At 31.3% G+C, this 17500-nt stretch overlaps 3 protein-coding genes across 3 annotated transcripts; all 3 read left to right on the forward strand.

Annotated features, from left to right (window-relative positions):
- Nucleotides 1-525: 525 nt before the first annotated feature.
- HELRODRAFT_191108 (hypothetical protein) lies at nucleotides 526-4147 on the forward strand. Its single transcript, XM_009016374.1, has 12 exons — nucleotides 526-787; nucleotides 1128-1278; nucleotides 1351-1529; nucleotides 1614-1738; nucleotides 1975-2037; nucleotides 2269-2383; nucleotides 2562-2703; nucleotides 2924-3052; nucleotides 3271-3467; nucleotides 3549-3631; nucleotides 3747-3812; nucleotides 3875-4147. Exons 1-12 carry the CDS (start codon nucleotides 617-619, stop codon nucleotides 3972-3974), a joined length of 1521 nt encoding a protein of 506 aa, XP_009014622.1. The 5' UTR covers nucleotides 526-616; the 3' UTR covers nucleotides 3975-4147.
- Nucleotides 4148-5511: 1364 nt separating this feature from the next.
- HELRODRAFT_76730 (hypothetical protein) lies at nucleotides 5512-12864 on the forward strand (the record flags this gene model as incomplete). Its single annotated transcript, XM_009016375.1, has 10 exons — nucleotides 5512-5673; nucleotides 5845-5969; nucleotides 6454-6520; nucleotides 6974-7093; nucleotides 7151-7289; nucleotides 11649-11778; nucleotides 11967-12162; nucleotides 12451-12533; nucleotides 12593-12658; nucleotides 12765-12864. The coding sequence occupies 10 exons, from the start codon at nucleotides 5512-5514 to the stop codon at nucleotides 12862-12864; spliced, it is 1188 nt and encodes a 395-aa protein (XP_009014623.1).
- A 1180-nt stretch (nucleotides 12865-14044) lies between these two features.
- HELRODRAFT_170569 (hypothetical protein) lies at nucleotides 14045-14694 on the forward strand (the record flags this gene model as incomplete). Its single annotated transcript, XM_009016376.1, has 2 exons — nucleotides 14045-14216; nucleotides 14489-14694. 2 exons carry the CDS (start codon nucleotides 14045-14047, stop codon nucleotides 14692-14694), a joined length of 378 nt encoding a protein of 125 aa, XP_009014624.1.
- Nucleotides 14695-17500: the final 2806 nt, after the last annotated feature.

Raw genomic sequence — 17500 nt, forward strand, 5'->3', positions numbered from 1 at the left:
CTTTGCAACAACAACGATATATTTTGCTTTATATAAATTTTATCATTGGGATCACCAGATTTTTCAACTATTTTAGTAGCAATGTTATCAAAAAATAATTGTGTATGTATGTATGTATGTATGTATGTATGTATGTATGTATGTATGTATGTATGTATGTATGTATGTATGTATGTATGAATGTATGTATGTATGTATGTATGTATGTGCGTGTGTGTGTGTGTTTATGTGTGTTTTTGTGTGAGTTGTTCAAATTAATTTAAACACTGGACGAAAACTTTATTAAGTATTTATTAATTGAGCAATTACAAAGTTGCTTGCTCGTTTAACTTTAAGAACGCAGCGTATGTATTCGTTTGTATGTGTGTGAACATTTCAAATGTCTGGGTTTAAAATGGTGGTCTGTAGATTTTTTCATGATTATAGGTTAAAGTACATACAATTTCAAACTGTAAAATAACATCTATGAGAATGTCTCAAAAGAATTTTTTTTAAATATCGGCAATTAAAATTAGATAAACCATCCAATTACAATTACTACTACTTCTACTACTACTACGGCAGCTACTGTTGTTACTACTACTACTGCTGCTAGTACATCGAAAGAAGCACAAAAATGGATGTTGCATCGTCGATAATTTACTACATCTTTTTCCTTTCAACACTGATTGCAGGCTACGGCATCTACAAAGTTTTCCAATTTTTCAAGAAGATAAGAGTGATTGGAAAAGTGGCGGACACCTTCCCAATGGAAGAAAAGCATTGGTTTTGGGGACATATTAAACAAGTAGGGGCTTCAGTTTTGTCTTGTTTAGATAGTTTTGAATTTCGATGATCTTCTAGATAGTTTTTATCATCTTTCAGAAAATTTTTATGTTTTACAGATAAATGGTAATGACTGAGATTTAGATGTGCTAGTGTGTAATAACTAATTTTTGTTGTTGTGTGTGTGTCTATTTTTCTACGAATTAATATCATATTTAATAATATCACATGGTCAATATTTTTCATTTTTTATGGTCAACGTTTGATCAGCATATGGCCATCTTAGTGAGCGGTTTCATAAATTTTTTTATAAAATTTTTTGCAAAGTTTTTCAAAAATAAAATTATTTTGCAATCGAACAGTTTCCTGGACTGAATGAAGATGGAATAAAATTTTGGCACTACATGATCGATAAATATCCAAGATGTTACAATTTTTGGGCTCTGAATTGGTTCAAGACATCCATTCAAGTTTATCACCCGGAAACTATTAGGAGTATTTTGAAAACTGCTGGTAAGAGAGTGAAACCTAAGTTTTAACAGTTTCAATTTTAATTCACTTCTAAAGTTATTTATTTCAACCAAGAGCCCAAATCGATGACGATGGGTGTGTACAAGTATGGTAAGGAGTGGATTGGCGAAGGTTTGTTGCTAAGTTCTGGAGAAAAATGGTCTAGAAGCCGCAAACTACTGACGCCAATCTTTCATTTTGATAATTTACACAAATTCCTCAGAGTTAAAAATAGCTGCGTCGATACTTTCATGGTAGGTTTGTCATTAGAACGGAAACATTAAACTGTCTTTTACAACTCTCAAATTGCACTGTTTCAAAAAATGCATTTCATCCAGAAAAAATTGTCCAAGTACGATGGGACAGGAGAAAGTGTTGAAATAACGAGAAATTTATCTGCTCTGACTATGGATATTATCCTTAGATGTGCATTTTCTTACGATAATGATATTCAGGAAGTTGGGTTCGTAAAAGTTTAAAGTAATTTTCGTAGTATCTACAGCCTCGTTTCATGAAAATCTATCAAGTGGATTCAGACTGCATCAGTTTTAATAACCATCCTGATTATTTATGTGGCTAAATAATTGAGAGTTGTACATTAATTTCTTAGTTAAATTTGTTAAATAAATTAATGAAAAACATGAAGAGTATGTAAACGTAAATTATTAGCTGCCAATTTTTATTACAAATTAATCCCAGAGAAAACCATCCCTACATGAAAACAGTCCGCGAACTTGGTGATCTTTGGATGAAAAGAACATTGTATGTTTACTCAATACTTTTTTTAAGATTTCTTGAATAAAGTATCAAATATTGTTACTAATACGTGATTGGGTGACGAGATAGTTTAGCAGCTAAAGTTGTCGGAACTTGAGTTGATCTGATCGGATTTGGTTGCAAAGAGATCTCCGAATGTTATTGTGCCATTGATACCTATGTACGCCGTGAGCATTGAATTGTTATAATTGAAACTAAACTAACCTATATTTCTAGGAAACCTTGGCAACATTTTGACTTCATATACAAACTCTCAGCGGATTCTAAAAAATTCACGAAACTCTGCAAATACATTCACGACATTTCAGATGGACTCATTAAAGAACGGAAGGTAGGCATTTGTCTACTTATCCAATTAGTTAACCATTAACACTTGTTGACAGGGATAATTTTAGAATAATTCTAGCAATAATTTAAGAGCAATTTAGAAAATTATTTGAAAATATTTTTAAAAGTGATTTAATAATAATAATAAGTGCAAGTCCTAAGAGTAATTTATTTGAATACAGGAAGAATACAAAACATCAGTAGCAGATAAAATGACTATTAAGAATGATATCTTAGACCTACTGTTGAAAGCACGCGACGAAGATGGAAATGGGTTGTCTGATGATGAGATGAGAGTCGAAGTGAACACCATACTCTTTGCGGGTATGTTTTACTTGAACAATGATTCTTTAAATTTAGAAACTTTTGCATGTGTAACACTATTTTACTGAAAATTTTAACGTTTACAATGTCAACTTCGTGAGAAATTGAACCTAATTGTTATATAATACTTGCATAAAATTGAAATTGTTTGAAAATTTGATATAGCTTTTATTTTATTTTTTGCCTCCACTTATTATACCAGCTATAAACATTTATTTAGGGCATGACACAACCTCGATTTCTACGACATGGGTGTTGTACAGTCTTGCACAAAATCCTCACATTCAGAAACAATGTCAAGAAGAAATTGATGAGATGTTTGCTGGAAAGACTACTAACGACATAAATTTGTATTCAATAAATGAGATTCTTTTTTTTAGGATCTAGATCTTAAAATTTGAATCTTTTTTAGATGTTTAAATAAACTTTCATAGCTTTAATACCGATCACCTTGTAGATATGAATATAAAATTTTGTATAACATTTACTTTTTCATGTTTCAAGTAATAATGCTAGTTAAATGAAGAGTTCAAAACAGTATAATTAAAAAAAATTATCCCCGATCTAGCGAAGATTTTCAAAAGTTGTTCTACCTAACCTGCTGCATCAAAGAATCCTTACGTCTGAACACCACAGTGCCCGCTATTGAGAGAGAGCTGACCAAACCACTGGTCATCGATGGGAAGGAATGCCCAGCTGGTACTGTACTTTGTCCAATGCTCTACCATCTACATCACAATAAGGCGGTCTGGAGTGATTATGCCGTTAGGAAGTGTTGATTGAATGTTGAAGTTATTAATTAAGAAATATTTCTTAAAAATAAAAATTTGAATTTTTCTTGGCAGAAATTTGATCCGGAGAGATTTTTTCCTGACAATATAGAAAGAATGGATCCGTTCGCGTTTGTTCCATTTTCAGCTGGACCAAGGTGGACATTATGGAAGATTATTTTTTTCTGTTTGATTCAACAAACTATTTTTCCCCAATTAATTATAAATATTATATTATTGTTAAATTATTTCTTGACATTACGCATTCTACAGGAACTGTATTGGACAGCACTTTGCAATGAACGAGATGAGAGTTATCCTATCAAAAGTTCTTCAGAAGTAAGAATTATACAATCAAACTGTGATTCGAAAAAAAATTTGTTTTAATATTCTGTCGCTAGGTACACAGTCACTCTAGATCCTGACCATGTTGTTAGACGAAAACTCGGCTTGGTGATGACAACCGAGAATGGTTTGTATTTGAAAGTATCTAGGAGATAAAAGTGTTCGAGCATACGATTGAATTTAGGATAACAAAATTAACTGGAACGAGTTTTATTACGTAATTGATGGGACCGATTTTTTATTTTGTTGTGTTCGCTTGAAGAATTTTCTGAATATGAAATTTTTTTTCCAAAAATGATTGATTGTACTAATAAACAAATCGTCACAAACGGTTTTTAGTTTTTTAATGGAAGAATGCTCTTAGCTACAACTTGACCAAATACGTATTGTTAGGGAAAATGTTTTTTTTAAATGTATTAATACATAAATCTAGACGATTTTATTTTTGTTCAATTTTATATATAAATGTATGCATGTATAAAAAAGCAAATATATCGTTTTCAATATATCATATGCCATTTTTTATAATATCAGCAGATGAGAGTTTCAAAGTTCGAATTTTTCTATTAACTTCAATTGTATCTTCAAATTAAGCTAACAATCTTCTATATTGTAATAGGTGCTGTTAGGCTTATGAAACAACATCGTGCAATTTATAGATGAATTAAATACTATCCATTTATAAAGTAGCAAGCAAACTGGACGTGTTGTTGTCAATTTGTGTTTAAGATATATACAGCAACGACAAAATTATTTTTCTCAAATTCGATCGGTTTAAAAACTGCTTCAAAATCATTTTAAAAAATAAAAAACAGTGAATATTTAAATTAAAATAGACCTAATTAGACCTAGTTTTAATTTGCTAGTTTTAATTTTAATTTGTATTGGATAAAAACTCAACAACTCATTTTTTTTGAAAAAAAAAATGGATACTCTATCATTGATTCTAACAAATATCATCATTCTATCATCTCCGCTGATACTGTATCTCACCTTCCAAATCTTTAAATTTTTCAACAAAATTATAACCGTTGGAAAGGCTGTTAATAAGTATCCAATGGACGACAAACATTGGTTTTGGGGTCATTTACACGAAGTAAATTAATTAATTTAATCAGTTAATTCATTTATTTATTAAATAATAAATTATTAAATGCCATAAAATGTATAAAAAGATAAAAAATAGAGTATAGTTTTATGGCTATTATAGTATAATTGTTATATAGTTTAAGTGCAATGAATAGAAAAAGTTGTCTTTGTCCTCTCTCTTTCTTTCTCTCTCCTCTCTTTGTATGTATTTATGTAGTGTGTGTATTTGTGTTTGTTTGCAAGTAATGAGGGAGAGAGGAAGAGAAAGAGAGAGGGATTATTTGTGTGTTCCATTGTTTCATACAAACAATAATGATGATTTTTTTCCATAGTTACCTAAAGCCGGTGAAGATTATCTGAATTATTTACAGTACCTCGTTGATAAGTATCCAAGATCGTACGGATTTTGGGCTATAAACTGGTTCAAACCGTCTGTTCAAGTTACCCATGCCGATACTGTAAAAGAAATTTTGAAAACCGCAGGTTTCGTGTAAAAAAAATAATAAATATATATTTAAATTACAAATTATTAATGATTTTAAATTCAAAATTAATTTATTTTTGAATGTTTTCGAAATACTTTCAAGAGCCGAAATCTCTGACAATGGGCACGTACAAATACGCGATAGAATGGATAGGCGACGGGTTGCTACTGGGCTCTGGCGCTAGATGGCTTAGAAATAGAAAACTTTTAACGCCAGTCTTTCATTTTAACAACTTGCACAAATATTTGAAAGTTAAAAATCAATGCGTTGATGTTTTCCTGGTTATGGTTTTTTTAGTATTTATATTTAGTATTTTTTTAGTATTAGTATTTCTAGTATTTTTTAGTATACTACATTTTTTTAAAATTTTATCATTAATTAAATATAGATTACGTTACTTAATTCATTTATTAATATATTTTCTTTTAATTTCGAGTAATTCATATAAACAGGAGAAGTTATCAAGGTATGCAGAAGGAGGAGAAAGCATTGAAATAATGAGCCATCTATCAAGTTTGACTGTTGACATCATACTCAGGTGTGCCTTCTCTTGCGAGAACAACATCCAGGAAGTTGGGTGCGTGTGCAGTACAACCTCTTCCTCCCCTCCGGTTCTGTCTTTCTTTCTTTTCTTTCTCTCTCTTTCTCTTAATCTCTTTTTATTTATTCAAATCTCTCTCTCTCTCTTTCTCTCTCTCTCTCTATTACTATGCTTATGCATATGATTTTTAAAAAATGATCGTTTAAGTTTACTTGTATGGTCGATATACCACGAAATAAATCAGAAATTTAAACCAACAAATAACATCACGTCCACTATCAAATAGAAACACACACAGAGTGCATGGTATGTGTAATTTCTAGAGACTATCGCTATCCTTTAATGTGTATGTGTTTGTGTATGTGTTTGTGTATGTGTAACTGTTCCTTTTCAGACAAATAAAATTTATTAAACCAACCCACAATAGAGATATTAAAAAGTATATTTATATATTTAATTGCTCTAATTAATTAATTACTCAGATTACTTATTTACAATATCTATTGAAATATTATCACAGCGAAAACCATCCTTACATGAAAGCTTGCCATGAGTTAGATACTCTGCTGGTGCAAAGATCGTTGTACGTATTATTAAGTTTTTGCTGTTATATTTACTACTACTACTACTACTACTACTACTACTACTACTACTACTGCTGCTTACTACTACTACTACTACTACTACTACTACTGCTTACAACTACTACAACTACAACAACAACAACAACAACAACAACTACTACTACTACTACTACTACTACTACTACTACTACTACTACTACTTACTACTACTACAACTACTACTGCTGCTATTACTATACTACTACTACTAATACTACTACTGCTGCTACTTCTTCTACAACTATTACTACTAATGCTACTACTACTAGCAGTACTAATACTACTTTATTGCTACTCCTTCTACCATATTACTACAACTATTGCTGCTACTACTACTACTACAAATAATAATAAGATAATATTGGTAAATGGCATTGCTAATTTTTAAAATATTTTCAATAAACTCTTTCCAGCAAGCCGTGGCAGCATTTTGATTTCATATACAAATTTTCATCTGATTACAGAGAGTTTAAAAAAAGCTGCAAATACGTTCACGAGATTTCAGGCGAACTAATCAAAAAACGAAAAGTACGTCTCGTGATTATTTTACAAAAAATTAATTTCATCTAAAAAAATAAAATAAAATAAACTTAGAATGAACTTGAACGCTCGGGTGAAAACTCCCCTAAGAAAAATGATTTTTTGAACGTTCTATTGACGGCTCGTGATGAAGATGGAAACGGTTTGACTGATCATGAGATCAGAGCTGAAGTTAACACACTGCTCTTTGCTGGTTTGTGCTAATAAAAATTTCGTTAATTCCTACAAAATTTGACAATAACTCATTAACATCTCGCTAATAAAACTTGTACTGGTTAATTGAAACTTAAAATTTTTTCATTCATAGTAACGCAGATTTTTATAGCTTATTTTTTTTTATAACTTTACTTAATACTTGAGTGCAACTTGCACATATTGTCAGAGTACAAATCATATCGTGAATATCAACGAGATCTTATGATGATGGTGGAAATATTACAAAATTTTATTAAATTTTAATTATAATAAAATAAAATTAAAAATAAATGTGAACATGTAAGGGCATGAAACAACAGCCACATCATCAGGTTGGGTCTTATACAGTCTTGCACAAAATCCTCACTGCCTAAAACTCTGCCAAGAGGAAGTTGATGAGATTTTTTCAAGAAAAATAACCTCAGATGATGACATAACTCAGTATAATTGAGATAATTGTTTTACTTTTTTATGTTTTGTTGAATCAGTAAAAAATAAATTGGTTTCTGTTTGGTAGGGAAAACATTACTAAAACTGCATATAAGAAGAGTAATAATTAAGAAATTTCCTATGTAAGATAATAATATGAGAATAATATAAGATAGAGTTATGATTTCTGGTTAAAACTATTAATATTTAAGCAAAAAACATATTCGCAAAATAAATTATTAAATTTTATTTGTATATATATTTGATTTATTTATAAATTTATTTAAAATTTATTCAGTGATGACCTGAAAAAACTTTCCTACTTAACTTGTTGCATAAAAGAATCCCTCCGTTTGAATACCACAGTCTTTTCCATTGAAAGAGAACTGACCAAGCCGATGCTTATCGACGGTCGTATGTGCCCACCCGGAACGGTCATCTCTCCAATGTTACAACAGTTACATCATAATGAAACTATATGGACGGATCATACGGTTAGCAGCTGACAAGAGCCATTTTTAGATCTTAAATATTTTGATTAACACGTCTTGAATGAATTTATGAGAAAAAGAGAGAGACAAACAGAAAGAGAGAGAGAGAGAGAGAGAAAGAGAGAGAGATAAAAAAAGAGGGATTAATTAGTTGTGATTGTAACAGCATTATTATTTTATGATGGGTACACATTTGCTAATTTTTAACTGTAGAGATTCGATCCTGAAAGATTCTTTCCTGAAAATTTCATAAAAATGGACCCATTTGCTTTTGTTCCATTTTCAGCGGGCCCAAGGTAACGTAGAAAAAAAATTATTTCGGCAGAAAAATTTTTTGATTTAAAAAATTATTATTATTAATTTTTAGAAATTGTATCGGGCAGCACTTTGCAATGAATGAAATGAAGATTATTCTCGCCAAAATTTTACACAAGTAACGATTTTTTTTGCTTTCTGTAGTTCAAAAATTAAATTGAAATTAAAATATGCGCCAAATCTTCAGATTCACAATAAGCTTAGATCCGGAACGTGTTGTAAAAAAAGAGTTGGGAATGGTGCTGAAAACGGAAGACGGAATGTTCCTAAAAGTTACAAAAAGATGAAGAAAACGTTGCCAAACATAATATTTGTGATCGGAAAATTTTTTCATCTCCTTTAGACAAACTAAAAAATATTTAAATTTCCAGTTAATTACGATTTTGTATGAAGTTAATTCTACATCAATACTTTTTACGACCGCATCATTCGACACATTTATGTTACAAAAATATATAACACATGATTGATTTGTGCATGTACAAAGTTTTTATACGTTGCAACCAGAACCTTACAGATTTCGAAATACCTAAAGGACTTGTCACTACTATCTAATAAAAATCAAAACTATATCCTATTTTGACGTTTTTCTGACATTTTTCTATTCTCACATACAGCAACATACCTGAAACATTGTACGATGTGAAAAAAGTATTCAGCAGCAGATTTTCCGATTAATACTAGTTAATAGTTAGTAAAAATAGTATTCTATCAGCACTACTATAATTTTACTTGTTACTACTATAGCTAGAAATACTCGTTTTAGAATCTAATAACTTCATACTTTTATAAACAGATAAAAGTCTATGCCCACATGTGCATGAACACAAAACGCATGAAGTAACATTAAAAGGGTTTTTTTTTGTGGAACACGACTGCGCATAGTTGAAAAATATGCTTCAAATAAGATCATAAAAATGTTGTTTGGTTGAGAAAATATTAAGAACAGATCTACACAAAGTCCAATGGCAATTTTTAAACGTTTGCTTCACTAAGTAATGCCAGGTTAAACGTGTCATGCGTCTGTTTTAATACGTGCTATGGCTTTATAACATATATTTGGCGTTAGTTTTTTAGCAATCATCGTTGAAAATAGAATAATCTAACAAATCGTATCAGGGAGGACTAACTTACAATCCAAACACCTACCAAAAAAAATTGAAAAAACGTTCACCAGTAACTTATCTTGAGGGCTTCGAATGCTAACATGGAGATAATCTCATCGGTAATTAATTACATTGTTGTTTTGTCGACAGCCATCCTGGCCTATTACATCTACAAAATTGTGAGGTGTCTAAAAAATCACAGAACCATAGGCATGGCAGCCAACATGTTCCCGATGGAGGAAAAACATTTTTTCTGGGGCCACCTACTTCTGGTTAAATTATTAAATTACCAATATATATGAATAAAATTCATTTTTAAAATAAAATTAATCAATTATTTTTTAATTTTTTTGAGAACATCGCTTAGACCTTATGAAATTTAATCTTCTTATGTAGCGTCAATGTTTCCTAAATTTTTACTCCGGATAGTTTCCGGGTCCAAACGAAGCAGGGATAAAATATTGGGAGCAGATGGTGGACAAGTATCCAAGATGTCATACATTTTGGGCTTGGAACTGGTTCAAACCGACCGTTCAAGTCACCCACCCAGACACCGTCAAAGAAATCTTAAAAACGGCAGGTACCTAAACGTAAAGTTGTTTCGTGAATAATATTGATCAGCTTTGTTGAAATGAAAAATTGTTGAAATCAATTGTAAAAACTGAAAAACGCTATCTCAGAGCCGAAACCAATGACGATGGGATTATACAAATATGGATTTGACTGGGTAGGGAACGGGCTGCTGATGAATTCTGGCGAGAAATGGTCGAGGACGAGAAGGTTGTTGACGCCTGTCTTCCATTTCGACAACCTCCACAAATTTGTTACAGTTAAAAATCAATGTGTTGATGTCTTCTTGGTGAGAGAATTTAGTTATTAACAAAAATTAAAAAAAAACTTCTTTTAACGTTAATTCTCAAAAAATTTTAAACAATTTGAAATAAAAATAAATATTTGATAGACATAAACCATTAAAAACAACGCAGAAAAAACTAACAAAGTATGCTGAATCAAGTGAGAGCATTGAAATAATGAGCAATCTTTCTTCATTAACATTGGACATCATTCTTAGGTGCGCTTTCTCCTACGAAAATAACATCCAAGAAATAGGGTAATCTTAACATTAATTAATTGATTTTAATCAATTAAATAATTATTTTTGAACCTGGAAACTATTTTATTACTCAGTGAATGCCATCCATACATGGCGGCGGTTGAAAATCTTACAGACCTTTGGACGAAACGATCATTGTAGGAGTCTTAATTCTTTACAATTCATTAAAAAATTCACCACAGAGTAAACGTTTTTAAAAAATTACTATTCCTCATACAACATTATAAAATTAAAGGAGACTCAAATTTTTAATTAACAAATAAATTCAGGAGCCCATGGCAGCACTTCGATTTTTTTTACAACCTGACAGCCGACTCGCGAAAATTTAAAGGGTACTGCAAATACGTCAACGGCATATCTGATAACCTGATCGAGAAACGTAAAGTAAGTTGGAAAATTATTATACTTTTTTTTATTAATTTCTCAAGAAATATTTTAAATCTTATAAAAGAGACTGTATTACAAACAAGAAAACACTTCTACATTATGATATAAGATAGGTCTTGAAAATAAAGACGAATGCTGTACGAATCTGAATGATTTCTTGAACGTGCTACTGCAAGCTCGCGACGAAGATGGCAATGGTCTGTCACACGAAGAGATCAGAGCAGAAGTCAATACTCTGATGTTTGCAGGTTAGCCGACGAATAATCTTATCTCTGAATTACACATAATTACATTAAATTGCATCAAGGTTACATTAAATTACATCAAGGTTACATTAAATTACATTATATTACATCAAGGTTACATTAAATTACATCTAGATCACAATTGCATCCACATTTCAGTTTCATTTCATTTTCCTTCTCAAAATTAAATAATACCAAATTCAGCGGAAGATGAATTTTTGATGTGAAAATAATGAAAATATTTTTTTGAAAAAATACACCCGACCTAAGGCCACGACACGACATCATCATCGGTTTCCTGGGTCTTGTACACTCTGGCCTTATATCCACAATTTCAAAAGCAGTGCCAAGAGGAGATAGATGAGATGTTCTTGGACAAAAATTCCAATGACGTTTTTCAGTGCGTTTCAATTTTAACGGTCAAAGTGCCTGCTTTTGATTTTGCAGTAACTGAATTCAAATACCAAGAAATTCCAGTTTATTTTATATACAGTGTGTGTGATTCATTGATATTCACATATATTTAAAAGTTACTCTGAAAATTATTAAAGAAAGAATTTTAAAAAAAAACTTAAATACATAATCCAGCGAAGACCTTAAGAGACTTCAATACCTAACTTGCTGCATCAAGGAATCCCTACGCTACCACACCACGGTGCCCTTAATTGAGAGGGAACTGACGAAGCCCCTGGTCATCGATGGGAAGGAGTGTCCAATCGGGATGACCGTTTGCCCCATGATCTACAGCCTGCACCATAATAAAACTGTCTGGCCTGACCACGCGGTAAGGGTCAGAAGTCAGATAAAATTTATCAAAAAAAAAAATTATGAAAATTATGAATTTGTGGTTGTATGTGTTACAGAATGTCGAAGCTGTGAATGTGATGGAGAATTGTTTAATGAACAATTTTTCTATGGTGAAGATTTCATTCAAACGTTTATTTGTTAATTACAATTTATAAAACGCATTTTCGATGAATTGTTTAGTGGTTGATATTGAAAAATGTTTAACCTTTAATTATTTCCAATTAAATTCATTTATTTTATAATGCAACATATTTCATCGCATCAGAAGTTTGATCCGGAAAGATTCCTTCCAGAAAATTTTAAAAAAGTTGAACCTTTCGCTTTCGTTCCATTTTCAGCTGGTCCCAGGTAAATTTTGGAAATAAAAATTTGGTAATTTATTAATTTTAGATTCAAATTTTTCACAGAAACTGCATTGGGCAGCATTTTGCTATGAATGAGATGAAGATAATCCTATGCAAAGTTTTGCACAAGTAAGATGTTTGTTCACAATCTGATCTTATTTATTAATTGCTCAGTTAGTTTAGAAAATAAATGTTATTTGAATTCCAATTTTTTATTTTATTTCCATTTTTCCAGATTTTCAGTTAGTTTGGACCCGGAGCGCGTTGTGAAGAAAAAAATGTCACTGACCATAAAAACGGAGAATGGCCTCTACTTGAAAATTACTAAAAGATGAAAGAATCGATGTAAAACAGGAGGTGTCTCGATAACATTCAAACTTAAAATTTACGAAAAACTTGAAATTAAAAAATAGACAGTACATTAAAAGCAATAATGAACATTTTTGCTCGGAAAATTTGTTTTAGAATTGAAAATGAAACACATACTAAAACTCCTAAAATTGCTAAGAATCATTTTGGGTAAAATGGGGCTAACAAATTCGAATAAATTTTGTTTAATTTTATGCTGGTTCGTGACAAAGCTTAACTTGCAGTAACGTTATCAATGTAATGCAGTTACAACTTAAAACCCTATCGGGGTATTCTTTCTCATAGTTCTTCTTTATACTTATTCTGTGGCAAAATATCTGATTTTTCAATAGTAACTAAATGGAGTTTATAGTGTTTTAAGAAATATAAACGTATTATAACTTTTTTTTTACCGTTGGGTGTAATTAAAATATTAAAATTTGTTGTCTTTCAGATGGTGAATCGAAATCAAATGATCACAATTGGTTATGATACAGAACTGAACCGATAACGCCCAACACGCACATCTCTTTAAACACCTGCAATTCAGGTGTACAATGTTTTTAATTAACAGTTCATGTGTGTTGTTGTTTTCAGTAAATTTTCATCAAATATTATAACGAAAAATATTATTTCTGGAATTATTTTTCAATGTAAATGTTGAATTTGTGCTGCTGATTTATTGCAGATGTCGTTTGAAACATTTATAAATGGGATTTCCAAGTTCATTACAACACTTTCGAAGCACTATTAATCATATTTTAATTAATTAATTAATTAAACAAAACACATATACAGTTATATAAGAGTACAGTCTGGAGTACCTATAGTTAAATTTAATTAATTATAAATATTGTTCCTATGGCACGTAGAACATAACTTTACATAACTATTCATTAACATATCGAATGTTCTGCATTGTATTAGTAGTAAAGGTAAACTAAAGAGTTGTATACTAAACTGATTACGTTACTTGGTTCGATACTGTTTTGTTGAATTAGTACTACGACTTAGTATTAGTTCAAGTACTAGTGTTAGGTAAGTCTTATAAGTATAAAGAAGTACTAAAAGAAAATCACACGTTAAAATAATACCTAACTTTAAAAAGAGCGGAAAAATCTATTTAAATTTAAATAAAAGCAACACCGTCATCTGGATCAAGGAGCCATGTACTCGGATACGGAAGAGCAGAGAGCCCTTCCGATGCCTGTAGCGGCAGTTGTGCCACCTAACGAATACTACAGCAAAGAGCGCCAAAATTATTCAATCCCAATTGGAATCGGTGTGCTGGCCTCTCTATTTTTCCCGCCACTAGGCATCCCAGCGCTGATTTTGGCGGGTTGGGTAGTTTTTTCCAGTTTCGAGTCGATGTTATTTCGTATTTCAACAGTTTCTTTTGTGTAAATTTGTGTCAGAATTAAATTGAGAATTATAACGGTTTTTTTCGGCGTTAAATTCAGCTTCAAATTCTGTGCATCTGCTGATTTAATTCAATTAGTATTTAGGTTCACTATATAAAAATTTTCTATTAACAATATCAGTGGTACGATAATAAATAAGTAATAAATAAAATAATAATGGTTAATAATACTAATAAACACCACGAAATAGTGATGGCGTACAACAAACGAAACAACTTGAACGAGTCTGAGAGGCTCAAGAGGATTTCTTACAACTTCAGCCTAGCAGCCTTCCTAGCACTGATCCTCGTCTTTGCAGCCGCTTTAATGGCGGCATTCGCCAACCGTGGTAGCGACATTTTCATCAGGACGAAGGAGTTACCTGCCGTCAGATATTTCTGGAAATCCGAAGCCTAATCCATTTTTTCGTTGTTGTTTTTTAAGAGATTTTTTTTATTTTACGTTTTTTTGAAAACTGGTTTAGTTAAACTACACGAGATAATGCAAAATTGATAACATTTTAAAATGAAATTTAGAGGTAGTTGTGTTAATGAACGTCATTATGGAGTTTCTAATGGAGATGACGTCTGCTGATGATGACATAGATGAGGGAATATTAGTATTCACTTGATATATGTTGAGATATATCAAGATACACGTTCATTATACACATGATATATAATAATATTTTTTATATTTATATTTTATATTTAATAATAATAATATTTTTCAAGATAGACATATTTCATTATATACGCGATACATGTTTGTAGAGTAAGATACATCAAGATACCTGATAAATACTAGATACTAATTAGATACAATACTTAGAAGATTGTTTCAATAGACATTGGACATTACAAATTCCATAGACAATGGCGTCTCAGCAGGCACATGGATTAAAAATCGTTCGTTAACTTCGGTTGGAGAGGTTTTTGTTTGATTTGCACCTATGCGTGGAAAAATGGAAAAGTAACTAAGTGAATTTTTTTTCCAGGTTCAGAATATGAATTTTCTTTCTCGAACTCAATGCGTCATAATTATACAGTAATAATAACAACAATAATAATATAATAGTAATAATAATTAATAAAAATAATATTAATTGAACTAAAGGAACTGGCATTAACGTATTTATTTGTTCACTCGTGAATAAAACGAATTAAACTTTTTGTTCAATTTATTCTTATAAAACATCAAAAATTACTCGTTGATTAAAATGTGTACGAGGTGTTACGCACGGCTACACGAACATACACACACACACGCAAACACACAATCACACTTATAGATAGAAACACACACACAAATGGATAATGGCGTATGTATTTGTATGTTTGTGTGTGTGTGTGTGATGTGCTGTACCGTTGTTTGTATGTTTGTGTATGTTATACATGCATGTACGTATGTATTGTACAAATGCTAATGTAACCTATGTTTTAGAGTATTTGCGCTAAAAAATGCAACCGTGAAAAAGATAAAGAATCGCATTTTTAAGAAAACAAACAAGTGATGAAGAAGAACCATTTAGTGAGAAGCCCCCTCGCCACGTCAAAAGCCGTTCATGAGGGGAATAATATTAAAAAGATAAAAGAACCATACATACGTACATTCATTCATTTATTCATACATACAATATTCTATAAATTTAGTGAGAAAAATCGCAAAAAACGAACTACAAACATATTAACGCCACACATTCGGTAGAATTTATAGAATGTTGTAAAAATTATGGTCTATTACCAACACATAAATATATACACACATACATAAAACTTTTTATACAAACAGAATGTCAGCGCACATAATCGATACAATTTTCTACACAATGGAAAATATTAACTCGCAGGAGTGTTTATTTCTAGCAAACACACGCACACACATATATATGCACGCACATGCATACATAAACACACACACGGACAAAAATATACACACACCAACCCATTTTCATTCAAATACACATTTTCATCATACACGAACATATCTCTGCTACTCTGCTACATATTCATACGTATTCATACGTAAATACAAGTATATACAGACACACGACACGCACACACACACAAACAAACAAACAAACACACGACCCATCCATACACATCGCAAACACACGCACATATACACACCTCCATACACGTACAAGAATTTGTAAAAAGACTATCAAACAAAACATACAAACACAAAGAAAGGTCAAGGATGGCAATAAACTCGAAGCAATGACGTAAAAACATGTCACCTGAAAAGATTTGGAACGATAAACATTAGCAAAACTTAGCTGGACTTATTCAGTTAAGTCACGAAACGAAACAACAACCACATCTTGAACTAATGTAAAAAGGATTGTAAGCAAAAATAAAACTAGATCACACAAACACGCACACACACACAAACACTATCATACACACACATTCACGCATACACAAGAATACACATGTGTATATGTACACTGTCGAAAAGAAACAAAATATGTAATTACCATCATAGCAACTATTTGTACTACTACTACTACTACTGCTGTTGCTACAACAGCGGCTATTACTACTATTATTACAACAACTACTACTACAACTACTACTAACAACAACAACTACTACTAATACTACTACTACTGCTACCGTTACTACTACTAGTAGTGATAAAACTAATAATACTCCTACAACAACAACAACAACAACAACTACTACTACTACTACTACTACTACTACTACTACCGTTGCTACTACTACTACCACTACTACTACTGCTGCTGCTGCTGCTATTGTTACTTCTACTACTACAAATACTGCCACAGAAAATACTTCACAAAATACAACGAAACAAAGCAAACTATCACCAACACCAATGAGATGGGAACCTCTAATTTCATTATAGAGGATGTTGCCTTTCGTTTAACAATGTAACGAAGGCCACCACACGCACGCACACACACGCACACACACATGCACACAAACCCCCACGCAAATAGCATACAAACACACACGCACTAACTTCAATATATTTATATATGTGCCTATATGAAATGTATATTTTTATTGAATGTATAATGGCATAAGTAAGTGCTGATGTATGTGATATCTTTCTTTCTATATATCTATATATATATATATATAGAAAGAAAGAGAAAGAGAGAAAGAGAGAAAAAGAGAAAAAGAGAAAAAGAGAGAGAGAAAAAAAAAGAAAAAAAGAAAGAAAGAAAGAAAGAAAGAGTGAGAGAGTGAGA

The sequence above is a fragment of the Helobdella robusta genome, assembly GCF_000326865.2.
Source record: "Helobdella robusta unplaced genomic scaffold HELROscaffold_18, whole genome shotgun sequence".
Lineage (NCBI taxonomy): Eukaryota > Metazoa > Annelida > Clitellata > Rhynchobdellida > Glossiphoniidae > Helobdella > Helobdella robusta.

Coding starts and splice junctions, on each gene's coding strand:
- HELRODRAFT_191108 (XM_009016374.1), top strand. CDS start 617: ATGGATGTTGCATCGTCGATAATTTACTACATCTTTTTCCTTTCAACA. Junction 788..1,127: donor TTTGGGGACATATTAAACAA/GTAGGGGCTTCA, acceptor GCAATCGAACAG/TTTCCTGGACTGAATGAAGA. Junction 2,384..2,561: donor GACTCATTAAAGAACGGAAG/GTAGGCATTTGT, acceptor ATTTGAATACAG/GAAGAATACAAAACATCAGT.